The sequence below is a fragment of the Rhinolophus sinicus genome, chromosome 17, assembly GCF_057876585.1.
Source record: "Rhinolophus sinicus isolate RSI-liver-muscle chromosome 17, RSI-T2T, whole genome shotgun sequence".
Classification (NCBI taxonomy): Eukaryota; Metazoa; Chordata; class Mammalia; order Chiroptera; family Rhinolophidae; genus Rhinolophus; species Rhinolophus sinicus.
This window is the reverse complement of record NC_142517.1, coordinates 123,214,819-123,241,269: the sequence shown is the minus strand read 5'-3', so window position 1 is coordinate 123,241,269 and position 26,451 is coordinate 123,214,819. Positions and strand designations below refer to the sequence as shown.

General features: G+C 47.4%; 1 protein-coding gene across 1 annotated transcript in view; it reads left to right on the top strand.

Moving 5' to 3' along the window:
- MARCO (macrophage receptor with collagenous structure) overlaps positions 1-11,160 on the top strand; it is a 32,854-nt gene extending 21,694 nt beyond the window's left edge. The window contains exons 12-16 of the mRNA XM_019714916.3: positions 6,998-7,042; positions 7,988-8,086; positions 8,611-8,655; positions 9,475-9,651; positions 10,868-11,160. Coding sequence (XP_019570475.3) covers positions 6,998-7,042; positions 7,988-8,086; positions 8,611-8,655; positions 9,475-9,651; positions 10,868-10,998 — 497 coding nt within the window. The 3' untranslated portion in view covers positions 10,999-11,160. The remainder of the gene's footprint in view (positions 1-6,997; positions 7,043-7,987; positions 8,087-8,610; positions 8,656-9,474; positions 9,652-10,867) is intronic.
- The last annotated feature ends 15,291 nt before the right edge of the window (positions 11,161-26,451 follow it).

Sequence of the window (26,451 nt, the reverse complement as noted above, 5' to 3'; positions counted from 1 at the left end):
GACAGGGCTCTGGGTTCGAGAAAGGGGTGTTGAGAAACCCCTTCTTGCACATCCTCCCAGGGTGCTCAGGCTGGGAGGAGTGACCCACAGCCACTGAACCCACAAAGACTAGTTGCTAAACCATTGTGCCAACTCAGCCTAGGTTATAAACCGTCTTTCCAATTTGGTCTACTTTATAAACCACTATGCCAGTTTTACCTGGTCACTGTGTAAGTTTGGGCACCTGCAATGGGCTAGAAAGTCTGGGCCACCGTGTTTCATAAGACCTGGTGCCTGCCCTCAGACATCAGGTCGATGCAGGAGAGAAACAGGCAGACTTACCAGACTGTCAGGCACACTTCGATGTGGCATTTGCATGGAGAACTGCCACATGAGGTTTAGAAAGCCAGGTGCAGGCCAGGAGGTGTTGTGACAGGGCAGGGCTGTGAGAAAGGGCTGTGTATCTGCCTAGGATGTTTGTGGGCAGAGCAGAGGTCATGCTGGTGTTAGCCAACCTGGATGCCCTCACCCCAAGGCCCTGTCACGGACCCACACCAGAGGCAGGCCCTGTCAGTTTTCATTGATCAAGTGGTCAGCTTATTGATTCCTTAAACAAATGTGACTTAACCCTCTTAAATGCTTCAAGTTAGCAATGGCCTGGGTCTGGTGGGGTTGGTGAAAGGCAGACCAGTGCAGGGCTTCAGCTGAGTCTTGGAGGATGAATGGAGCTTGGCCACATGCAGGAGGGGAAGGAAAGTCTAGAAAGGAAACAGCTGGTGAAGTCACGGAGAAGCGAGGGAGCACTCTGCAGGTTGGTGTTGCCGGCACCTGGTTGGTGTCTAGGGTTTGGTTGTGGGGGAGTCAGGAGCTCTGTTCAGAAGTGTGGGCAGGGCCACATCCTGGCCAGTTTTGGACTCTGGGCCTTTGACCTTTGGGGTCTTCCTGAAGGTTGTCAGGAGCCATGGAGCGGGCAGCTCCTACACCCAGTTTTTCCAATCTGTCCAGTCTCGGAGCTGATTTCTTTTTCACAGATTGTGTGTCACTGTAGGCAGGGGCTCTGCTACCCGATGCCATATAAATGCCACCTGAAGGCCACCAGCAACGTTTCACCTTCCAGAACGATTCCATCTGGGTGTGGTGGTCAGTTGGGCCTGACTTGTCAGCTGCCTGTTCTGATCTTACACCTCCCTCTTCCCTGGTCCCAGATCTTAGGGTATCTGACTTTGGGGGCTGAGGCTATCTTGTCCCTGAGTTTTCTGCTTGGTTTCATGGAGGTGATGACTTTCATCCTTCAGTTATAAGCAGGGAGTCTCCCTCCCACCCCTCCACCCAAGGCCTCCATTGCTAAACTAAGCAGGAATATTGGGGTAAAACATGATTATACCCAAAGGGGCACTGTGCCCACTCCCTAGGCTCCAGCCTGTGTCTCCCACTGTCTGAGGGGAGGGAATCTTGCCCTGAACTCTGCATCCTGGGAGTGTTTGTATAATAAGAGCAGCTCCTGACAACGAGCATCTTCATGAAAACCCAATGGGCTAAGCACTAACTCTTGCTAGTGCTATTTCAAAGTAAGAGATGCAGCCAGACTTCGAATCCAGGCCTGGCCAATCCAAAGCCTGGGCCTTACACATTACACTCTACCATGCCGTCTTCCTCCCCAGGCAGCCTGAGAGTGCCCTGCTCCCATCAGGACACTCCGATGAGCCCCACCTCTCCCCCCATCCCAGTCCAGGAAGGATCAGAACAGAAGCTGCAGCAGCTTCTTCCACTCTCAGAAGAAAGCACGAGGCTCTCAGGCGCTGTTAGGGCTCTTCCTTATTTACCCAAGACCCCACCCCCATTTCAGCATACAGCCTGGGGTTCACTTTCACTCCATCATTGAGTCCTTGTCTATTTGTTGGGCACCTTTATGGGGCTCTCCCATCAATCAGGCCTAGTGGTAAATACCAACCAGGCAAATTCTAAGGGCAATTCCTTAGTTCCTGCTGCCCAAGTAAACATGGGGAATCACACTTTCAGTTTGGGTCGTGTGATAATTACCACTTATTTGCATAGATCCCCTACACAAACCCAAATGCTTGTCTTGATCAAGTAGCTGATGGTCCACATCGACCTCTCAGAAGGGATTTCCCATAGGACCATAATCTGGCTCATCGTAGCCAGGTCTATAAATCATCTTGAAGCCATCGGTTAATAAACTTTGGGAGAGGTTGCATTTCTGAAGTGGGAGGAGGAAGGGTCGGTGGTGAGTGGCTGCCAGATCACATCATGGGAGATAATGCAGACTTTTCAATGTCAGGACATTGGTATTCCCCAAATGAGAGGTCCTACGGTGTTTGTCCACTTTTGATTATATCAAGCCAGTTTTTCAAATTGATATATTTCCCATTTTGTAAATAAAATCATTAATCTTTCAAGAGACTATCTAGACACATTGAATGAAGCTAGAGAAATGACAGTGCCTTGGCTTGACCTGGGTAGCAGTGAAATCTCATTATTGCACATTAATTATGAAAATGAAGAGTTCTGTTTATTATTAACAATACCTCCAGCCAGACACTGTGCTTGGGACTTTACTCCCAGGATCGTAGTGGTACATGGGTCGATGCACAACCTCTCCAGGCCTTGCTTTCCTGCTCTGTGGGATGTGAGGAGTAGTCTAATATCAGTTGGTTTTGCAAAAAAAAAACAAATTTTTTTTTGCAAAACAATTAAAAATGAACCTAATTTTAGCTTTAAATTCCTTAGCTATTTTGAAAAGTAAAGTTTGTTTGGAAATGAGGAAGGGCTCACTTCACCTTGTAATTATGGCATTTCTTTTTCTACCATTTCTACTTCATGAAATGTTAAAAGCAGCCAAAATGTTTATGCTCCAAAACACCAATCTGATCAGAAATCCCGCATTTCAACAGCCTGACATCTAAAATCTGAGTTTTCTATGTCCTTTTATTTATCTCTTGAGGCAAAGTCAAAGTGCAAATAACTACAAATCTATTTTCTCACCTGTATTTTATAACATTTTACTTTAAAGATAAACAACAAAGAATAATCCATACCAGCAATTAAGCCTTATGCAGTGAATTTAATTTCTCAGTTAATTCCATTCCCCACATCTAAGTACTGAGTTAGTCCAAGAACTTATTAAATTCTACCAAATCATGTTACTAAATTGTCACTTATAAAGCTTTTCCTTGTTTTCCTCTAAGTCTCTTAAAGATATCTGCAGAAGTCTACATACGTCCCAATTTTGGGCCCCCCACCTACCCTCTTACTTCTCACCACACACCTCACTTTGTTAGTTATTAAATTAATCCTAAATTTGCCGGGAAGCAATTAGCCTGTACCATCAGGATGGTGTTTAAGGAAGTTTCCTAATATACTGGAAATTTCTATATTAACTCAGTCATGAGACCTGTGCCTCAACGTGGACTTATCGCTGACTAGCTAGGTGACAGTGGGTTGGAATTTGACCTCTGTGGACCTCAGTTTCCTCCTCTGTGGGGTGAGAGGAGTAGTCTAGAATAATATCTGGGTTCCTGCCAGCTTGGTAGCACTCTGTGTTTGAAACAGGCAATTTTCCCTTGGAGCAGGAACATTGTAAGATTTTAGTCAGAACACCAGCTGAACATGAAACAATAGGAGGGCATGTGCTTTCTAACTAAACTTTTTTTTTTTTTTTTTTTAAGAAATAGCTTCTCTAAATAAACACTTCGCAAATAAATATTCTGGGTCTATTAGTTTGGTAAGTTTGTGATACCCAGGGAAACCCAGTGTGTTTGTGATTAAGAGGAAAACCCCACATTCCTTCGCTTTCTAGTGTAGTTTTGCAATATGCATATCTAGATCTTGTGTTTCAGCCATTCTCTCTCTCCCTGATCCAATCAGGATGCTGCCGTGGTCTGTAGTGTAATTAGCAGTCCTTCGATTGAATAATCAGTGCACGGCCATTCAGGAAAACACCCTCTAGAGTCCAGTGAGGCTTGGAGAAAAATCATACAAAACTCAATTCCAATTTCCTCTACGCGAAGAGAGGAGTTTTGAAGACAAAACCGCCACCCATCATACACATATCAGAGGGCATTTCATCAGGGGCCAGAAGGTTCTGGGAGCACTCGGGCATGGGAGGGACTGAGAGTTCCCCCGAGAGAGGAAGGCCGGCTGTGAGCTGGTCCCTGAAGGTTGAACGAGATGTGTTTGAGGCGGTGCTACGCAAAATGTGGTCCCTGGGCCAGGAGCACCAGCGTCACCTGGGAACCCGTTTGAACTACAGTCTCAGGTCCCCATCCCAGATCCACTGAATCTACTAATCTGGGTGGAGCCTAGCACATTGTTTTATAACAAACCCTGTGCAGGCGATTCTGAGGCAAACGCCAGTTTGAGTACTTGTCTAGGACAAAGGGATGGCCCCAGGCTGGCTGGGAGTATCTTTGGAACCAGGCGGACATCCACAGTGAAGCTCCAGGAAGCAAGCAGTGAGCTGGCAGCTGCAGGGACCAGTGGGAGGCTGAACATGGGTTCTGACTCCAGCTTCACCACTGCCTGTGTGACTTTGGATACATCCCCTCAAGAATCTGAGTGTGGTCTTCCTCCTCTGTAAAGAGGGAAATGGCCCTGCCTAGCAGGGCAGCTGAGAGATGGAAGGAGCAGTGTAGGTAAAACCCCAGGCAGGGTGCAGGCAGTAGCAGCCGCTAAGTCCCCAGGAGGTGAGGGGTTGGGAGGGAGGGTGTGAGAAATGAATTGGGGAGGGTCAGGCTGCAGAGACCACGGACCTAGTGAAATAGGGGCTTCCGTATGGTTTCTGTCTGTACAGGGTGTTTGTTGTTCAGTGCTTTGGAGACAGCTGGAGAGGGGTACTTCTTTGGGGGTTGAAGGGGACAATAAAGGGAGGTCATGGTGCCTGGGGTCCTTGTGCTTTGCTTCTAGGGGCAGGCTCTTAAGGTAGAGATTTCTGCAAATATGCACCCTCTAGGATGCAGACAGAGAGAGCCAAGAGTCTAGATATGGACTATTTTTCTAACAACCAAAGACGTGTGACTCAGCCTCCCTAATCGGGACACACGCAATTCAGACGCAGGTAAGCAGAGAGGAAACACCTGCTACCTCTGCTGGGTGACCTCCAGCCAATAGCAAGCAGTCAGGGAAACTTGCTGGGCAGAAAGCCTGGAGTTCATAAGGCGGTTTCAGCCCCCATATGTGAGGTGCTCCCCACCTGGAGGGGAGACAGACACATGCAAACAGGCTCCACAGGGCACCACTTATTGAGCACTTGCCAGATATGAGGCTCAGCAATTGACACAGCGAAATGACTTCATTCAAGTCTCACAGCTGCCTCCTGGGGCCACCAGGAGACTCAGAGGAGGAAAGGGAGGCTCAGGAATGGGGACACCTTGCTCAAGGTCACAAAGGTGGACACAAGCCCAGGGTGTCCGACTCTGGCCACTTTGCTGTCTTGGGAGGAAGTGCGCTATCCATGGGCGAGGCCAGAGAAGGCTTCACAGTACACCTAAGATGACATCTGACATCCTAGCAGGTTTTACCGTCTTGATCAGAATTCTCCAGGGGACCAAAAGCGTGAGGCATTCTAGACAGAGGGACCAGAGCACAAATAAGTGGCCCGGTGAGCTGGGGCCTACTTGCCATGGTTTGGCCTCTAAGGCACCTCCAGCTCCTGAAAGAAGCTCTCTGAGCCTTAGTCCTATCCCCATCCCTAAAATGAGGGGCTGAAGCAGTCGCCCTCTCAGATCCTTCCAGTGCTTCCTGCTTCTCTTGGTGCCAACGTGTGTCGTGGCAGTTCGCAGCTCCTTGGCCTTCTGACCCTACCACAGCGCCCGGCCTCAGGCAAGACGTCTGAAAGGCTTGCAGGAGCCAGGACTTCTCTGGCTCATTATCCCAAGAAGGTGCCCTGAAGCGACTTGCCAGGCCTCTCACCTGTCCTCCATTGACCAGCACAGAGTAGGTGCTCAGGAAAGTCAGGAACTGGGAGACAGGAACTTCCTCAGGTAGGAGCTTTCCCCAGGCAATTGGCAGTGAGGGTAACTGGTTTCCGGTGAGCATCAAAGGGTTGGGACTTTGGTGAAGGCTGGACCAGCACCATGGAGGGGAGGGACACCAGTCAAAGGCATGGTGATGTGCACAGTCCCTCATAAATAGATGTCTACATTCCTATTGTTACAGTAATAGGAATTTACATTACTTCACATTAATAATGAGCTTTTGTTTTCCCAAGTCTGTGTATTGGAGGGTCCCGTTTCTTTGAATTGGAACCAATTCTGGCACTTAAACTTGAGAGACCGTGACGTTGCTAAACCAATAAGTTATTATCCCACAGTGACCCAGCCTGTGCTGGAAACAGTAGCCCTTCCATGGAAGTTAGTGAATGAAAGGATGAATGGGTGGAAGGAAGGAAGGAAGGAAGGAAGGAAGGAAGGAAGGAAGGATCTTTCACATTAGAACTACAAATAGTATCCACCAATAATTGCAGTGATTATTTTTCCATTTTCTGGATGTGAGACCCTTTAGCCACATGATTCTTTAGCCACATGAATCTAGGGGCCACAATGAAATAAATCAACAAAGATATTGAACATCTACTAGGGGTGAGGGCTCCCAAACCTTCTGGTGGCCACTGAGACCCCTCCATAGTCTTTTGGAAATAAAGATAATTTTATTTTCAAATATCTCTCAATTGTTTTCTAATAACATGTAATAGGAAGGAATTGAATTGGATTTAGACACCAAGTCAAGCTATCATTGGCAAGGAAGACCCGCCAGTAAGTCGGGTCTGTCTAACTCGGACTTCCATCTGCTGTATTTCGATTTCACTCCAATACACGGGTCCCCATTTATCGACCATCTGCCTCCTTTTATGCTGTGCTGAAGAGGCTTTAAACAATCATGAAGAACCAATGTATCTTTCCATCTGCATTAATCAGACAAAAGGTAGAGGTTGTCTAAGATTAAAAGTGTCTAATATCCAAGTTTTATTATCTTCTCCTCTTTTTTTGTATTTTGATCTTAGGACTTCAAGGACAGAAAGGAACAAAAGGAGAATCAGGATTTCCAGGTAAAGGGCTGGCTTCATTTTAATTCCCCAGAATGATAACTGCAAAGGCTCACGCTCAGAGGGCGGGTCTTGTTGACTTTGAATACACCGCTGTGACCTTCCCCCAAAGTGGCCCGGGCTCAAGACCATTTGAGGCTAAGACTCCAAGCCTCTGTCAATCAAACCTCTGATTCTTCCCCTGGAAAACGTGGGAATGACAGGAACTCACTGACCTGAGGGGTAAAGAAGAGGGGCAGGGGCTAATGGTGGTGGAAAGGGAGGAAATGTCAGAGTGGTCAGGTGGTGGCTTCAGGCTGTGCAGCCGTCCCCTCCAATCCCAGGTTGGTTGCAAGGTCTGCTTCCCCATATCTGCTCTGGTCTCGCTCCATCTGCCCTTTGTTGCCTCAAGCCCCTCCCCTCCTCCACGTTCTTCTCACTATATACTGTCATCATCCTGGTTCACTAGGTCCTTGCTTGCAGTTGGTTACTGAGTTTGGCACTTTCCACACAGCATTTCTAGTCTTCTCAATAGACCGACGCCAAGGAGTGCTAAAACAACCCTTCTTAGACAAATTGCTTGAGCAGTCTTTCTTCCTCATGAACTACATATTCTATTCCTATTTTAACCTACTGAAGGAGAAATTGAGGCCTAGAAATATTCTAGCGAATTCTCCCACAATGGTAGAACTTCTGCACAATTGTATAGTCCGACAAGAACCAACAACCTTTGGAATCCTCTCAGCACTTTTCACCTGTATGTTCTCAACCAGCATTTACATGGGAGTTGGGCGATCAGAGCAGCACCCTCCCCCCAGTTGGACCAAAGACATCAGTAACATCCAAAGAAGCCATCCACGGGGTGAAACCTGCTAGTTAAGGACAACTCATTCATTAAACACCCAGGCCCTTGGTCGTCCTTGAAAAGCAGAGCAGAGCATCTGACGAAGCGGTCTCTCTCTTCTCCAGGCCTTGCAGGCGTGAAGGGAGATAAGGGAAGCACAGGCCCGGCAGGCCCCAAGGGTACACCTGGACCAAGTGGCCAAAAGGGAAACCCAGGAGAGAAAGGTAAGGCCTCTGTTTCTCCTTTGTGGGTTTGAAGGACAGGCCCTGTTGTAAGGCGTTTGGGAGTTTTCAGAACAAGAGGGGTCGAGGTCTGTTGGTTCAGTGGATAAGTTCTGAGCTGGGATTGGTCTTGGCACTGAGCCTACAGAAGTGAATAAGGCCCAGCTGGACACTCAGAGAGGCAGACACGTCACCATGTGCTCCAACACGTGCCAGCCGTGCTCCTGGCCGCCCTGGACAGCGTCCCTGGTTGATTGGATCTTTCCACAAAAATGATCCTTCCCACTCCACGTCGCTCACCCGTTCAACGTCCCTCACTAATCTAGTTTAAATCCGTCCTGCTGTGGCTCAGGCCATTTATTGACGCTTAACTGATGGTGCCCATAATGCAAGGGCACAGGCAAAGCTGGGGAGAGAAGCTGCACTCCTCCCCACGCCTCCACCTTTCTCCCCAACGCTGGCAAAGGAGGCTGAGGGGGTCCTGGCTTGGTTTCCTTCAAATCATGTGGTTTTCCTCTTCATGACAGGATCTTCTGGGTCGCAAGGAATAAAGGGAGAAAAAGGTCAAAAAGGTAATTGCCGCTTCTGTTCTCTTTCATTTGTGCTTTAGAATCAATTCTATTCTTGAAAATTGTATGTGTGGTAGGTCGGGGGAGAGGCCTCGCTTCTCAGAGAAATCCCTCATTTTTAGGAAAAGTTAATGGGTTCTCTCTTTGAATAAGCCTGCTCACAGGATAGACTGGCACAATTTTCCTCCCTCTTCCCTTCCTCCTTTCTTCTCTTCCTGTCTTCTTCCCTCCCTCCCTTCTTCCTTTATTCTTGCTCTCCCTTTGCTTCTACCCTTCTTCCTTCCTTCTCTCCCTTTCTTCTTTTATTCCTCAACTTTTCTTTTTCTTTCTCTCCATGACACAAGACAAGATGTGGTCATCTGGATTTCAAAAACTATCCACAGAGGTCCCTGCTTCTACCCTGTTTCCCCGGAAATAAGACCTAACCAGACAATCAGCTCTAATGTGTATTTTGGAGCAAAAACTAATATAAGACCTGGTATTATATTATATTATATTACCCATTCTTATATTACAGTAAAATAAGATCGGGTCTTATATTAATTTTTGCTCCAAAAGACGCATTAGAGCTGATTGTCCGGGTAGGTCTTATTTTTGGGGAAACAAGGTACGATATCGTGCCTGCAAGTCCAGGTAAACAGAGGCTGCTTGCCAGGTCGTGTTCATGCCATAATGTGGGATCTTTCTGGCTCTGGTGACAGCCAAGCAGAGGGGTTTCTTTCCTGTAACCACAGATCTTCCAAAAATGAACAGGGAGACCTGCATTCACACAAAGCCCTAGGCTGCCTTCCTCACCTCTCCCACTTGTGTTTTTTCACCCAGGCGAATCCCAAACACCTGTCAGGATTGCTGGCTCTCTGAATCGAGGCAGGGCTGAAATTTACTACAACGGTAACTGGGGAACAATTTGCGATGATGATTGGGACAATTCAGATGCCACTGTCTTCTGCCGCATGATGGGCTTCTCCGTGGGAACGGCCCTTTACAATGTGGGAGCTGGTAAGTGAGTCCTCGACCAGCAGCCTCTTTCCTTGAGCGGCTGATGTAGGGTTTCTCTCCCTGGTGGAGTGTTGACACCCTTTGGTTGCAAGTGACTCAGTGTGGTTTGAGTTTAAAGAAAAAGATTGGCTCAAGCAAGTGAAAAGTTCTGCAGCTCAGGGCCCCAGGCTTACATCCTTCCAGCTTGGCAGCCCCAGGAGAAAGATGACCTTTCTTCCCCACAAGTGACAGCAAAGGCTTGGTTGAGGCTTTGGCTGACCTGGCTTGGGTTAATGTCTGGCCAGCCCTGGAGCCAAAATTCCACCTGGCCAAGGGTGTTTGGGAGGCATGGCTCTCTGATGACACCTGAGGTGCTGGTGCTGGAAGAACAGAGAAAAGACACAGGGCAGGCAAACACCGGTGTGCATTCCAGCTGTTTGGAAACTGGAGGCCATGCTGAGATCATCTGTAAGAAGACTGTGTGAAGGGAAGAGAAAGCAATCATGGCAGGGACTTCCGAAAATCAGTTTGGGAATGATGTCCTGGGGTGCTGGAGACTCACCCTGTGTCTTTCAGCAAAAAGTTCAATCTTCCAACAAAGGAGTTAAGTCCCCAGGCTGAGACCATTCCTTTGGCCATAAGCGCTGACCTGGCATGGACTCTAGCCCCTTTCTCCTGCTTTGCCCCGAAATGTTCTCTGCCCTTTCTCCACCCCAAAGTACACACCTAGTTTTTAATCTGAGTCCAGGATTGTAACACTCTTTTAAAATGCACATATTCCTCCATAGATTAAGTCTATGTAGATTATCACACTATAGTATAAATTATTGTAATCAAATAATCCAACTATTTTCCTCTGAGTTCTTCATCTGAAATCAATTGTATCAGAAAAAAGTGGGGTTGAGGAATGTGTGAATGCTTTAGAGCCAGAGAATGACCTGGTTAAAAGGGCATTTGAGGAGGATGGGTACAGCTGTAGTGAATTAGCCGGAAGGCGATCCCCTACGAGACCCCATTCAAAGCATGCATGGATTAGGATTTAAACACTTGGATGAGACTTTTGTCAAAGGATAGAAAGCAGACAAAAAGGAATGAAAGCAGAATGAAGCACCTTGGGCTTGAGTGCATGTGAGAGAAACTGGCAGTCTACCCCACGTGGGAACCCCAAGCACAAAGGGGCCACTGTGCTTTGACCCTAATTTCACTCCCCGCTTCCTCCTTGTTTCTCTAAATCTAGGCACCGGGAACATCTGGCTGGATAATGTCGCCTGTCAAGGGACAGAGATGAGCCTATGGAACTGCAACAAGAACACCTGGGGCTCTCACAATTGCAACCACAATGAGGACGCTGGTGTGAGCTGCAGCTGACCCTCCCTAGACTTCTCAGTGCTCTGCTCCCAAGGTGTCTGCAGTCATAGGCACTCATCCCACCTGGGGGTAGGCCAGCGCTCTCTGAAGGGTTTCCTGAGAGAGGTCGAGCGGCTTCTGGGGTGGGGTCATCAATAAAGCTTAAAGTGCTACCTGGCAACATCATTGGCTGTGGCTGAGATCACTAGCTCATACCTCCTGTACCCCGCCCCCCCCACAACGTTTCATTGAGTTCTACATGCCCCTGTACCCGGGGACAGTGGGGTCTCCACTTATAGCCAGGGGGAGGGTGGAGGTACAGGGGGATCTACATGCGATCCGGAAAGTGAAGATCACCCGGAGTCAAAATCAGCCATGACCATCCCTTCAGTCATTGAGATGTAGCGTCTCTCACAGCGAGTTCTCCCTCCAGCACTGGGGCTGTCGGCCAGCAAATGCAGAGGTTGGTTGGCATGTCATTGGCACCATGTGGTATGATAAATAGGAATTGTACCTTTAAGCATGAAAATTAGTTCTCATTAAGATGTGAGCTCCATAAACGCAGGGACTTTTGTCTGTTTTATCCATCCCTGTAATGGCACAGTAAATATTTACTGAATAAATGAATAAACCAAGAAAGGAGAGCAGTTCAGCCTCTCTGAGGAATTTGGCTTCTCACTCCCTTTGTAGTCTTCCTCAGGGATATATACTCTGTCCGAGTGCAATCACATTCTCTCTCTCTCTCTCTCTCTCTCTCTCTCTCTCTCTCTCTCTCTCTCTCTCTCTCTCAGTGTTTTAAATGGTTCAGGTGAATGTTGAATTTGGGAGAGTGACGTGTGTGTGTGATATGACTGACTATCATCACTCACCCTTGACCCATATGGAGCTTAGTCAGGGCATTAGGAACACAGCTGAGGGTCCCTCATAAGTGGTAAAGCCAGGTTAGAACCTGTGGGAGGGCTGGGAGATGGAGTGGCCAGAGCTCTGCTGCTGAGCGTGGGCACAGCCTGAGAGAGCAGCCCCCACTGGGACACCTCAGGGCTTCCCCGGGAGCTCAACCAGCCACCCAGAGTCCACCATACTTTCAGAGGCCGCTGCAGCACAATTCTAGAACTAGTGTCAGAGCTGCAGGGGGACAGAAGGGCGAGCCTTGGCACAGAGGAGAGCTTGAAAGCTGGTTGTTTTAATTTGGCAGAAACCTCTATAATGATGCACCTTTTTCTATCACGTTGAGATGGGGGAGTGGTAGGTCAGGCAGCATATCACAGGTTCTGGGATATATCGTTTTGCAAAGGTGTAACTAAAGTGTCTTACCAGTGCCTCTTATCTCTCAAATCTTGTTGCCTGTTCCTTGTCTCCCAAGAAACTTTTTTTTCCCCCAAAGGAAGGAAAGGGTAGGTACTGCCTGAAATAAAGATGTCATCTCTCCCATCTGAATCTCCACACTGACTTCCTGAACCTCTTTAGAAACATGAGCACCATGAAAATAGATTTGAAAGCAGAAACAACTTTTTAGTTTTTTCCATTTATCTTATCAAAAGCCAAGCCTGGCTGACTCGATCATAGGATTTTAAGTAAAGGAGTAAGGAGTTCTGACCTGAGTAAACAGGGAGGGCATGAGGTGAAAGCCCCCCTACCCGCTTGCCCCATGGATAGTGAGAAAAGGAAATAAGGAAACAGAAATCGAGGGAAGGGTCATCCTGGCAGTCTCAGGCCCAGCTCCCCCATCCTTTTCTATCCCAGGATCTGCCTCCTCCAAGAATGATGGACTGTGGGACCCCTTCTGCCATCTTTAGGGCTCTGTCGGCACTTGTGCATTCACTCTCTCTCTCTCTCTCTCTCTCTCTCTCTCTCTCTCTCTCTCTCTCACCTTTCCACAGGAAAAAAACAAGTCTATAGGCACAGAATAGCTCAAATCCTTGCAGAGAATGGACCATCTGTGCCACCAAAACAATGACGCCGCCGCTGTGACTTAACCACACCCAACAAACACTTCCATGGCTGTGGTTTTCATCTCTGACCTATTGACGAGGTGCCGACCCGTCTCCTGAGCGCCACTCATCTATATCTACCTACTACCTCCACATGGGTACCTCAAATGTCAGGCAGCTAAAGCCTGGCTCTTCGTCTGACCCTTTTGTGTTCCTCATCTCAGCCAGTGGCTCCCTCCATCCAGTGCCCCAGACAAAAACTGAGTGTCAAACGCCATGCTCCCCCTCCCTTACCCCTCAGCCACCAGGCACCAAGTCCCAGTAATTCTACCTCCCAAACAACTTTCCAGTCCATCTGTTGTCCCCATCTTTGCCATCACACTGGTCCAGGTCACAGCACCTTGGAACATCTCCTAATTCCATGTTTCCCTGAAAATAAGACCTAGCAGGACCATCAGCTCTAAAGCATCTTTTGGAGCAAAAATTAATATAAGACCCGGTCTTAATATAATATAAGACCAGGTCTTACAATATAATGTAATGTAATATAATATAATATAATATAATATAATATAATATAATATAATATAATATTAGGTCTTACATTAATTTTTGCTCCAAAAGAAGCATTAGAGCTGATGGTCTGACTAGGTCTTATTTTCAGGGAAACACGGTTGGTCTCTTCCTTCCACCACCACCCATTTATTCACCACACAACAGCCTGAGAGACCTTTAGAAATGACAAAGCTAACCATGCCACTCCCTGCCTAAAGCCAACAGCGGCTCCCTGGTCCCTTAGGCAGTGGTCCAGATTCATCACTGTGGCTTACAAGGAAGTGACCATGACGATTGATCTCACACCGTACTCTAGCAACCTTGATGTTTCGATTCCTCTCAATTGCTTCTAGTTCTGTGTTTCATGCAGTTTCTCTTATGCAATGTCTCTTACACAATAGGCTCTTGATAAATGTTTTCTGATAGACTTCCTGAATAAATGAACAAATAAAAGAATGCTAAGCAGAGCACTTAGCTTCTCTGTACTGGAATTGTGTCATAGTCCTTCCTCAGACGATGGGTGCATCCTCGTCGTACACTCTACTCTGATTATTGTGACTTAAGACCCCAAACAGTTTCCCAGATACGAAGGAATGGCTTTCTCCATAGGCAAATCAAATCCTTGGCTTTTTGCATTTTATAAGGTCAGCTTTCAAAACAAAATCTTGGGGCCCATGTTTCACTAGGTGTATTATTCTAAATATTTTCTTAAAGTTCGTATCTTCCTGCTGCCTCAACATCCCCATGAACACGCTATGAGCACCCGCCCAGGTGACCAGGGGCACCAGGGTGAGAAGACGGGCCCCTGCCACAAGTTCTCTTCCTAACTGCCCCCCCCACGACTGTGACCTAGTGACATTTAAAGGTGCCAGTGAAATCCTCTTGTGCCCTTTGCTTGTGTGCCCTACCATGACTCCCAATAAAGGCCCTTGCCCACAAATCCTCACTCTCTCAGCTCCATAACTGTGTGGTGGAGCACACGCCCTTGGCACTTTCTCTGTATGGCCCCCTCTTTGCCTGTAATGACCCTGACTCTCTAGGACCTGTGAGTATAATCAACTTTGTTTTCCCATGCCTCTCCTATGTCCCTTCTTGGGTCCACACCTGACTGACCATCCCCTAAAAGAACACAGAATCCTAGAGCATCACATGATACCAGTGAGATTATTCCCATCTTATAAATAAGCAAACTGAGTCACAGTGAGTTTCAGTAATGTGGAATGTTGGTTTCAGTTCACACCCTTCCATGGCCTCTGCAATTTGACTTTGCAGCTCTTACTAGAAGCTAGGTCTGTTGCTCTTTTACTCTCTCCCTTGGAATTCCTGCCACATTATGCAAACAAGCCCAAGCTAGCCCACTGGAGGATATGCCCCCTGAGGGCATGCACTGTCGGCTGGCCTACAGCTGGCCACAGTCACATTAGTGAGCCCAGGTGAGACTGGTCAAGCCGGGCCCACATCAGAAGAACGAACCGCCCAACCGACCCATAAATTCATGAGCAATCACACATGGTTGTGGCATAGAGCCACTAGTCTTTGGGGTGAGTTGTCATATACAGCAATAAACACCTGACAAGGTTAACCTGACTGAGGACACACAGCTGATAAGAGGCAGAGGGCGATTCGAACCCAGGTCTGTCTGACACCAGTAGGATTAAGAAAGGAAGACTTGCTGCCGCCTGCACCTCTGTGAGGCAGTTCCTCTGACAAGCTCTCAGGCCGAGCTAAGCTGAGGAAGCCGCCCTGTCAGACCCACAGGGGCCATAACACATGGCTGCAGATTGTGGGCACACTAGTTCTGCTGCTGATTAGCAGCTGATTTGGGACTGAAGAGGAACTGGGTAAAATTAACATGAGAGCTCCTCAATTGCCAGGGAGCCCGCTGTGGTGGGGCTGAGGCGGCTGAATGTTGGGCATGGCATGGCCTCCTGACCTCTGCATGACACTGCTGTCAGTGGCTTTGCTGTGCTGTCCTCTTGAAATAATTCTCCTCCCTCTTTTCCCTTCCTGGACACTATGACCTTGCTGAGGGCTGCACGACAGATACGAGCACCGAACAGACTGGCGGGGCAGGACAGAGACCGCAGGGCCCTCAAAGGACCTTCTGTATACCAGCCCCCTCATCATTCCCCTGCCCAGATTGCTTCCCCGCATCCAGTGTAGAGATGCAGCTAAGAACGAAGGTGCCTGGGTTAGGATACTTGAGCTGCCACATAACAGGCATTTACCTACACAATCAAGTTATTAAAGACCATCTGGGCCTGGTTTCCTAGTTTGTAAAATAAAGATAGTAATAGTTCTTCCCTCTCAGAGTTTCTGCGAGGAATAATTGAAATGATAAGTAAAAAGGAAGCATTTAGGGCTGGCCCGGTGGCTCAGGCGGTTAGAGCTCCATGCTCCTAACTCCGAAGGCCGCAGGTTAGGTTCCCACATGGGCCAGTGGGCTCTCAACCACAGGGTTGCCAGTTCAGTTCCTCGAGTCCCACAAGGGATGGTGGGCAGCGCCCCCTGCAACTAAGATTGAACACGGCACCTTGAGCTGAGCTGCCGCTGAGCTCCCGGATGGCTCAGTTGGTTGGATCGTGTCCTCTCAACCACAAGGTTGCTGGTTTGACTCCCTCAAGGGATGGTGGGCTGTGCCCCCTGCAACTAGCAATGGCAACTGGACCTGGAGCTGAGCTGCACCCTCCACAACTAAAACTGAAAGGACAACTTGAAGCTGAATGGCACCCTCCACAACTAAGATTGAAAGGACAACAACTTGACTTGGAAAAAAGTCCTGGAAGTACACACTGTTCCCCAATAAAGTCTTGTTCCCCTTCCCCAATTAAAAAAAAAAAAAAAGTGGAAAAAAAAAGGAAGCATTTAAAATCATTCCTGGCACATGGTTAGTGTTCAGTGTTAGTTATTATGATCAGTCAAGACCCTTCGTAGTTCACCCCTCGCCCCCCAACATTGTCCCACTGAGTGTCTGCACCAAGTAGACGAGTCCAGGGCCCTGCTATCTGTACTAGGCTTGGAGGCAGGGTGGAACAGGATGGTGTGTCTGTGAGTCCTCCAGAAGCCGACACAGAGGGAGCTGGTAGTGGGACAGGTTTGCTGTAAAAGATGAAACCTGGAGGGAGCAGGAGTGGGCAGGAGAGTCTCAGACCAACATGTATACGTGACAGAGTCTCAGCCAACTCCACAGGGACATCTGGAGCAGAGATTGCCCCTCACAGGAGTCCCATGTTAGGCAGAAATAGCCAGGCTCTCGCCTCTCCCCGCCCATTCAGTCCCTGGCTGGGGGCTGCCCTGGAAGTACGTGGCCTTGACCCAGAAGTGGAGGTGGAGCCTGAAGGTGCTGCACTGAGGCTGGAGGCTCCTGCACTTTCACAGCCTGACGGCAGCTTCTCCCTTGAAGCCAGAGACCCAGAAGCACCTCCATGGCTGCTAGAGATGGTTTGCTGGGATTTGGATTCAAATCCCAGCAACAATGACCAATTGTGTGGCTTTGGGGAAGTCATATAACCTCTCGGAGTTTCTGCTTCCCCATTTGTAAAAGTGGAAATAATAATGAAAAAAAAATACTACCTTATGTGGATTAACTGCTGTGCTCTTGGCACACACTGTGGGCTGAAGAATAGCAGCATTTATTAGAACAACTTCTGACTCCACACCTTGTTCTAACCGTGTTTCCACACCCAGAATATCTTCCCTTTTCCATCCACCATTCCAGAAGTGACCCCACCCTTTATGGTCCAGCTCAAATTGTACTTCCTTTAGGAAACCTTTCCTGATTGCTCTCACTCCAGAGAAACCTTTCCTTTCTCTTAATCCTTATAGCCCATCCATATAAGGAAGGAATAATCACTGCAGAATCTAAGATTTTTTTTGAGGGCTTACTGTATGGTATGCACCATGCTAGATGCATTATATTTTTGTGCTGGTTAACAACGATCTTATTTATTCTTCACAGCAATGCTGAGTGAAAGATTCCATCATTATCTCCATTTTACAGATGGAAAAACTGAGGCTGGGAGAAACAAAATTACTTTCCTTTGCTCATTACAACTCATCTTCAGGTTTTCTAGTTCTGAATACTTTTTCATTTCCACCATGATTACCTCAGGAAGCATTCAGAAAGTATGTATTGTTGCAACATAGGAATTTGCGTTATTAAAATAGTATCCAGCACTCACAGGATAAGGTTGTTCTAAGTCTGTGGGACTGAGGTGGGGAATTCATTTATTCAAGCACTCTTCAGTCCCTCTCTGTGGCAGGATAATCAGAGGTGAATAAGTTCAAGTCCCAGGAATATAAACCATCAGTTCACAAAAGAGAGATTATAGGCCAGTAAACATATTAAAAGAATGTTTATCCTCACTTATAACTTATAACAAAAGAATTGCAAAAAATTTGAGATCACTTATTTGCATGTCAAATTGGCAATTTAAAAAAATCCTTGGTGTTGGTCAGGCAGGAGAGAAACAAGAATAAAAATATGGATGGATTTCCACTATGAATAGAAATATGGATGGATTTCCTGGGGGTGGGAGGGATTTGACGAGATGTGACCTGAGATTTTTGAACCAAAAAAAGGAACTACAGTTGATCCTTGTACAACATGAATTTGAAGTGGATGGGTCTACTTATATGCAACTTTTTTTCAAAAGTATTTTCTCTTCCTTATGATTTTCTTAATAACATTTTATTTTCTCTAGCTTACTTTATTGTAAGAATACAGTATATAATACACATAACGTACAAAATATGGTTATTTGGCTGTTTATGTTATCAGCAAGGCTTCCAGTCAACAATAGTTTAATTTGGGGGGAGTCAAAAGTTACACAAGAAGTTTCAAATATGTGGGGGTTGGGTGCCCCTAACCTCCTGGTGTATTTCAAAGACCAACTATAATCAGAAATACCCACTGTACTGGTTAGTTACTGCTGCATAACAAATCACACCAAGCCTTGGTAGGTTACAGTTATGCTCATTCACGCATCTGCAAATTGGATGGAGAGTGAGTGATCTTGGTTGGCGTCAACTAGGCAGCTCTGCTTCAAACTGCAGATCCAGCTGGGTTTGGGTCCTCACTGTGGGTCAGCTTAGGCTTTTCCACCCATGTTCCCTCTAGAACTTGCCTCCTGGTGAAAGCAGCAGCATAAAGGGGTAAGCAGAAACACATGATGCCTCCTAACGCTGAGGCTCAGATGTGGCACACTGTCATCTCTGCCCACATTTTATTGGTCAAAGCAAGTCACATGGCTGTGCCCAAAGTCACAGGGCAGGAAAGTTCCCTCCAGCTCTAACGGGAGGACAGCGAAGGGACAAAGGGCATGTGTAGGAGGGGTGCAGAACTGAGACCAACGAGGCATCAACGAGCATCAAAGTTCTTTGAAGAATTGTGTATAACACTGTGGAGTCACACAGATGTGACTTTAACTTATGTAAATTTAGAACAATTTAAATAGTGGTCTAAAGTTATATTTTGCACATATCTTCTTTATTAGATGCTGTACATTATATATTTACACATACACATTATTATGCATGACTGTATAGTATGAAGACTATACTTCATGGGTGATTTAAGGGGTTTTCAAAGGTATTTTGACTATGTGTGATTTCCCCCTTATGAGCTGAGATTTGCTTCTCTTGTAAAGAAAAATTGGAAATAGCCAATATTTCAACATTAGAGTTTTGGTTAACTAAATGACAGTACATAAAATGCAATTGCAGACTATTCAACCATTATAAACCATATTAGAGAGGATATTTAGGAATATGGGAAAGTATTCATGCTGTATTTATTTTAAAAGACAAGCATTATAAAACAGTACGTACAGAAGAACAACAATTTGATAAAAACAGTTGCCTCCCTCTCCTCTCCTCACTACCCCCACCCCAGATTCGAACAAGCACTAAAGACATGCGAGTGCTCCCACAGATGCTTCTTGGGTACATCCACTATCCCTCCACCTGCCACCCCCACCTCCACCATGGCCCCCACCACACTCTCAGTGGTCTGATTGTAACAGCTCTGTGGCTTGTCTCTCTCCCTTCACACTTACCTCTTCCTAGACATTCACTCCAAACAGCCAGAGCAGCCTTAGGTCTTGTCCCTCTCTTTGTTTCAAACCCTACCAAGACCAGCCACTGCCATTACAAGGAAGTCCCCACTCCCATGGTATAAAGGGCCCTCAGTCATCTGACCCTGCTGACCTCTCAGCCTTTGAATTGCCACTGGCCACCCAGCCCAAGTTTACTCTCCAGCCTAAGGAATTTCATTCAGTCCCTCAGAACAGTTGAGCTCATTCATCTCCCCTTCTTTCCACCTTTCCTCCTACCAATTTCCTCTGAGCCTCACACCCCTGGATGCAGCCAGCATGATGGCACTCAGTGTAATTTAGGAGAACTGCTCATCACCTCTCTGCTCTGAGAGCAAGAACTGTGTCTGTACTCCCATTACTGAGCATACATAATATGTATTATATTACATATATAATACAAGGTCAGACAATTAAGTTTGCAAACTCATCCTAGAAAAAGTGCTACATCCCTCATTGCTGAATATCACTCTGGTCACCTTCATAGTACTTCCCTTGGGAAGCTGTGCACCAACGCCAGTGTCTAGTCCACACTTCAAAGCAATTTTGGAACTCTTTTTCTGGAATGGCCATCAGAGCTGCTGTCGTATTACGCTTGATGTCCCGAATGTCATCAAAATGTCTTCCTTTTGATATTTCCTTTATCTTCACATAAAGAAAGAAGTCATTGGGGGCGAGATCAGGTGAGTAGGGAAGGTGTTCCAATACAGTTATTTGTTTACTGGCTGAAAAACTCCCTCACAGACAGTGCCCTGTGAGCTGGTGCATTGTCATGATACAAGAGCCATGAATTGTTAACGAAAATTTCAGGTATTTTATTTTGTATTTTATTTTAGAATATTGGGGAACTGTGTTTTTCATGACCCATCATTGTTTTTTTCAATCTAGTTGTGGAGGACTCAGCTCACTGGATTTGGCAGTGAGAAGATGAGGGATGGGGGAGTTCTCATCTAATTGCTTGTATTTCCTCAAAGGGCATGAGCCAAGGACAGCAGCTGAGTGAGAGTAGAAGGTGGAACAGTGCTGGGTGTCAAAAAGGAGGATCCGGCTATGGGATGCAGAGGACTTCACTGCTGCCTCTATTGGAAATGTTAGGAGTAGTCAGGCAGCCATCTACTGAGGGCTCACGCTGTGCCAGGCACACGATCTCTCATTTAATCTTCAGAACAACCTTCATGGTTCAGGTTCCCGGACCACTGTACAGATGAGGAGCTGTGTGTTCAAAGTCACACAGCTAGTAAGAGGCAGAGGCTGGATTTGAAGCCAGGTGTGTGGGACGATAGAGTGGCCCTCCACATACTGCTCAAGAAGCCTTTGCTGAGCCTTCACCCCCTGCCTCCCCTTCTTCCCTGCCAGGCACCACCTCATGTCACAGTTCCCCTCCTGGGCAAGTCCTGTTTCCTGAGGGTCCAGCAAATTTGGGAACTGTCATATGTTGACGGCTGCCAAAGGCTTAATGTCCTACCAGGAGAATTTAGGGCCCAGGAGAGTTAAAAGGCCCCTCAATTTACCTTAATCCTGTGCTGCCTCTGTTTTCCTTTCCATCTATCACAACCCTGGTCCCAGGTTCGCCATCTCCCCCTTGCATTTTCGCTTACAATTTGGCCGACATTTACTTGTGTCCTTTACCACCAGCTTCCTTGCTGGGCGTTGCTGACACAAACATTAGAGAGCCAGTGCCTGCCCCTGAGCTCAGGGTCCATGGGGGAAGTAAGTGAACAATCTCAGTACAGAGTGATGGGCTGGGCTGGCCCAGGAATGTGGGGGCCGGCAGAGTCTCAGCTTTGAACCCCCACCAGGCTCAGGGCCAGGCTGACAGTCATTTCCTCATCCCTGCCCCCCAAATCTATATAGTAAAAATCTTAATGAACACATGCAAAACAGTTTTATGGTGTCTCCCCATCAAATGCGCTCAAAATCATACAAAAGATAAAACAGGAAACTTGTATGTTTGTTAAAATGCATATTAAAATGGCATTTTCCTGTATTTTCTGACTGCAGTCCTCTGGTAAGCTGAGAGGAGCTCTTCTTTGGTCTCCGGCCCCATTTGGAGGGGGCTGGGAAGAACATAGCAGGTGCACCACGCATCTAGTGGGTACTTGATACATGCAGGCTCTTGTCTCCTAGAGAAAACTTGGTAAACACTGGGAGGTGACTGACCGTTGCTGGTGGTGGCAGTGCTACCACTGAGGAATGATCTGGGTGAGTTTCAGGTCTCCCCGCCCCACAAACAAGACCTGGATGCCTCCCACTCCGAGTCTGACTGGAAAACGTTAGGGCACAAGGCGCGAGGACTTTATTTACTTGCAGTCCAAGGCGCGGTTTGGGAGGTTGCTTTCTATCTCCAGGCACGCGGGGGCGCTGCAGGCCAAGCGCCGGCCTCGGTGTCTGCCGGGCTCCGGCAGTGTCTGAACCTGGAGAGGCTGCACGTCCAAGAAGGCTCCAGGGCGAGTGCCGCTGCGACCCAGCCCGCCCGCCTCAGAAGAAATATGCCCCCTTCATTGTGCCCAGTCAGGGCCTCCACTAAATGCCCTCATCGTGACCCCCAGTACTAACCCATCTACTGCTGCCTCTGGACAGAACGCATTCAAAAGAGCAAGTTCAGGGGGTCAGCAACCTTAGGATATAGGGAAACTCCCCTTCATTAAGCCCTAACTGTGAACTAGTACTGTGTGAGGTTCTTTATATACATAACTCCTCAGAACAATCTCATGAGATTCTAGAGCTCCCAGTTTACTGAGAAGGCAACTGAAGCACAGAGAGGTTGTTAGGTTATCTGCCCAAGGCCACACAGCGCGCTGGTATGCAGCAGACCTAATGGTCCAAACTCAAGGCTGACCCAGAAGCCCATGTTCTTCCCCAATACCTGTCATCTGCTTCCCATGTAAAGAATTTGGGAAGGAGGAAGTGGCTACCAGCAGGTTTGGTGGAGGGACTTCTGAGGAGCTTGGGGGAGACTGAGTTCTGTAGTGGGAAAGTACCAACAACATAGTCAGGGGACCTGGAGTCTAGTCCCTACTCAGTCAAATATTGGCTTGTGACCTTGGCCTCCAGTGCCTGACTCCTCGTTTGGACGAGGTCATTCCAAAGCCCCCCAGCATTTCCAACAGTTTGTACATGGAGGACTTCCCTGATGAGGGGCTTCCTCCAAGAGCTGGCCAGTGAAGAAGAAGGGAGCCAAGAGGGGGCTTTCATGCAGACTGTCTCAGGGCTGTGCCACCTGTGATGTGGGGCTTGGCACCAGATGACTAGAGCCCCTGAGAAGTGCCCCGTCGCCAGGCCTGCCTGAGGGGGTGGCCAGTTGGTCTGAGAAGGCGGGGGGGCAGAGAAGTAAACGCCCTTACCAGCAGTGCTCACTCCTGGTCTCAGTGGGCTCCCTGGTTCTGTCCTATGCCCTCTGGCATCAGGAGATGCCCCCAGCCTATGACAGCCCACCCTTCCCAAGCTGGAAGCTGGTTCTCTCCTCAGGCTGTTTTCCTTATGAGTATTTTGGGCTTAAATCCATTCCAACAAATGCTGCCCAGGCACATCCTATGTGCCAGGTGCTATAACAGCTACTGGGCTTGCACAGTGGCTCAAGGAGCTACTGGACCAGACCCATCAACAGACAACTAGATGATCTTATATGGGGTTCAGGGACACAGAGGAGGACGATAAATCTCCTGGGAGTGATGGAAGTGCTGGGTGGGTTCCCATGGGAGTCCCACCTGAGCCGGGAGAATGAGTAAATTCAGCTATGGGAGTGAGGGCAGAGGGAAGACGCTCTAGGAAGAGGGAGCTGGATGAGGGGGGTATGGGGGCTGGACATTTAGGGGACATGACCAGTGAAGAGATGAGTACATCAGCCCAGCTAAGAGACGACGAGGCTAGAACAGGGGCAAGGGGCATGAGATGGGCCGTCCATGCCCCGAAAGTAGGGTGGACTCCAGGCCGATTCCTGGCTAGGATGCCCAGGAGTGTAGTTGCACTATTCACCAAAACAGAGAATTCAAGGGGAGGGCAGACTCGGGGAGAGAGAAGCTTGGGTTTGACCTGTGGGACCCCTGAAGGAGCTGTCTGACTGGCATGGATAGGAGGGACCCGTCAGGGATGCCTGAGCCTGCTGAGACAGCCCTCCCAGGGCACCGACGTGGGGAGAGTTCTCAAAGGCAATTAAACGGATTCTGTGATGCTGATTGTGGCCCTTGTTGTCATTGATAAAACAGGCTGCAATTAATTAAAAATGAGCCTCCTCCCCGGTAAGCAGTGTTTACAGATTCTCCCAGTGGCACCTGATGGTTCTTTATCTCCTGGATGAATCAACTTTCCTCTCCCAGAGTCTCCCAGCTGACGGCTGAATCCTCACTGGGCAAGGAGGCTGAGGGATCTCTGAATACATCGGTTTGCCCAGGGAGCCCTCCCTGCCCCCATCAATACAGGAACCCTCCTGGGTTAGCTCAATCAGTGCTGAGATGTGGGCCAGAAGACAGCTTGGTCCAGAGGCAAACTTACCCTCCAAAGCCTGCAGGCCTCTCAGGCCCCATTCCTGGGGCTGGAATCCACGTGAGTATATGTGATTAACAAAAGTGTACCAAGCAGTTTCTCTGTGCCAGGCACTGGGGACCAGGGAATAAAAGTCATGATCCACAATCCCAAGGAGTTCACAGTCTAGGGGGAAGACAGAGATATCAACAGACAATTCCAACAGGGTGGCACACATCAGGGTGGGACACATAGTCAAAAGGGTGATGTACATGCCCTTGAGAAGACTTGAAGGAGGATTAGGGAGTAGGCATTCTGTGCTCTTCTATCATTACTTTCTGGTGCGATGATAAGTAGTTCCCTTTTTATTGAGCACCCACTATGTGCCAGGCCCCTGCAATAAAAGCATCTCTAATTTGTACCACCACCTTGAAGGTACTTTCTAAAGGGAGAAACTGAGGCTCAGAGAAAAGAATTGGCTTATTCCAGGCCACATGGTTGATGAGGAGCAGAAATGGGGTTTAACACAGCGGTATTTGCCTCAAAGGCTCAGACTCTCCATCCCAGCTCTCTGTATGTTCAGGCTTAAAGAGGCTCCACGGGTAGAGAAACAGAATATATAACCAAGGCTTGAGTTGGGGTCAAGAAAAAAATGCAGAAAAACCAGACTGTGAGAATCCTCAGAAGTCATGACTTGAGTTAGATGTCTTCATTTTGGAGATGAGTGGATCCAGAGGCAACGCAATTGGCCCCAGAACACAGCTGTTGACTGCTGAGCTGGATTAGAACCCACGTCTCCTGTTCCCTAATTCAGGGCTCCTTTCATGCTTCAAGCTGTACCTCTCACCTTGGGACACACACACACACACACACACACACACACACACACACAGTTGCCCAAATTAGTGATTCATTTTATCTTTGGCCAAGGCAATACTTTGATGTTAGGGGATCAAGTGAAATGGAGATTGCTCAGAACAAACTCCTGTCATGGCTGTATCTTGGGGCAAGACGAAGGGGGCTAGTGGGGTGCAGTACATCTCAGCCACCTTGCCGGGGGGGGGGGTTTCTAAAGACCTCCAAGAACAAGATGCAGTGACAAAAGGATTTCATAAGACAGAGAAACAACGGGGTGCAGAGGGGCGATTGAAGACGCTTCCAGTCCTGGCTCTTATTGGCTGAACCAGTCATGGATGTTTCTCACTCATGGCCGTGGGCGAGCTACTAATTATTGTTTTCCTCTGTAATTTTATTTAAAATCTATTATAAAGTAAAAGTAATACATGCACATAATTAAAAAGTTCAAATAGTGCTTGAAACATAAAATAAACGATAGCAGCCTTACTTTCTACGTGGAGCCCTTCTCAGCCTTCCTCCCAAATGTACTTTAAATTCAACCATCTGAGTCCAGACTCATGATTTGCACCCAAAGACCTGCTCCTGCATTTTTCATCTCGCATAATGATCACATGGAACACCCATTCATATAGTGTCTCAAGACAGACGTGTTTGCTAGTTTCACATGTATCCTTCCAAAACAATTTAGTATAATCCATATACATAATATATATGCTTTTTATCAGCATAAACAGCATAATGCTAGACACACTGTTCTCTGCCGGGCTGATTCCACTTATATGTCACCCTTTCTAATGCTATTCCACAGTACAGACGAAGTATAACTCATCCATCCAGTCCTCGACTGATGGATCTTAGGGAGTTTGCAATCTTTGCCCTTTCAAACAACACTGCCTGAGCACCCCTCCTGGTACACCTTGGAAACCTCTGCAAGGCACCTGTGGAACTCACTCCTAGAGGTGGAGTTGCTGGGTCAAATGGCATGTGTATTTTAAATGCCAACGTAGTCCTAAATTAGCTTCCAAAAAGGTTGTACCAGTTGACTGCCACCAGTAACAACCTCTTTCCCCACACCCTGGACGGCACTGGATAGGAATGAGCATTTTCATGTTTGCCAAGCTGAGATGTAATTATTGAAGTCTCATTGCTGTTTTGAATTACATTTCCTTAATTATAAGTTAGGTTGAGAATATTTCCATGTTGGCTTTCATTTTTAAGAATTTCCTGTTCACATCTGCTCCTTTGGGGTCTTTCAATGATTCTTTCAATGTTAATTAAGGAAATTAGTCTTTTGTCTGTCATATGCATGGCAAATACCTTTACAGTTTGTCCTGAAGATATTTTTCCTCTATACTAAAGCTTTTAATTTTTTGTGTAGTCAGATTTATCAATCTTTTCCTTTTGGCTTCAGGGTTAAGCTGTTATTTAAATGTTTTATAGCTAGTTTCAGTTTTCACCCGACTAGAGTGTAAGGTGCTTTTAACAGCATTACCTGCAAATTCTAACACGATGACTTGTGCTTGGCAGTCATGCCTAAAGTATTTACTGATTAGATAGATGGATAGATTGACAGACAG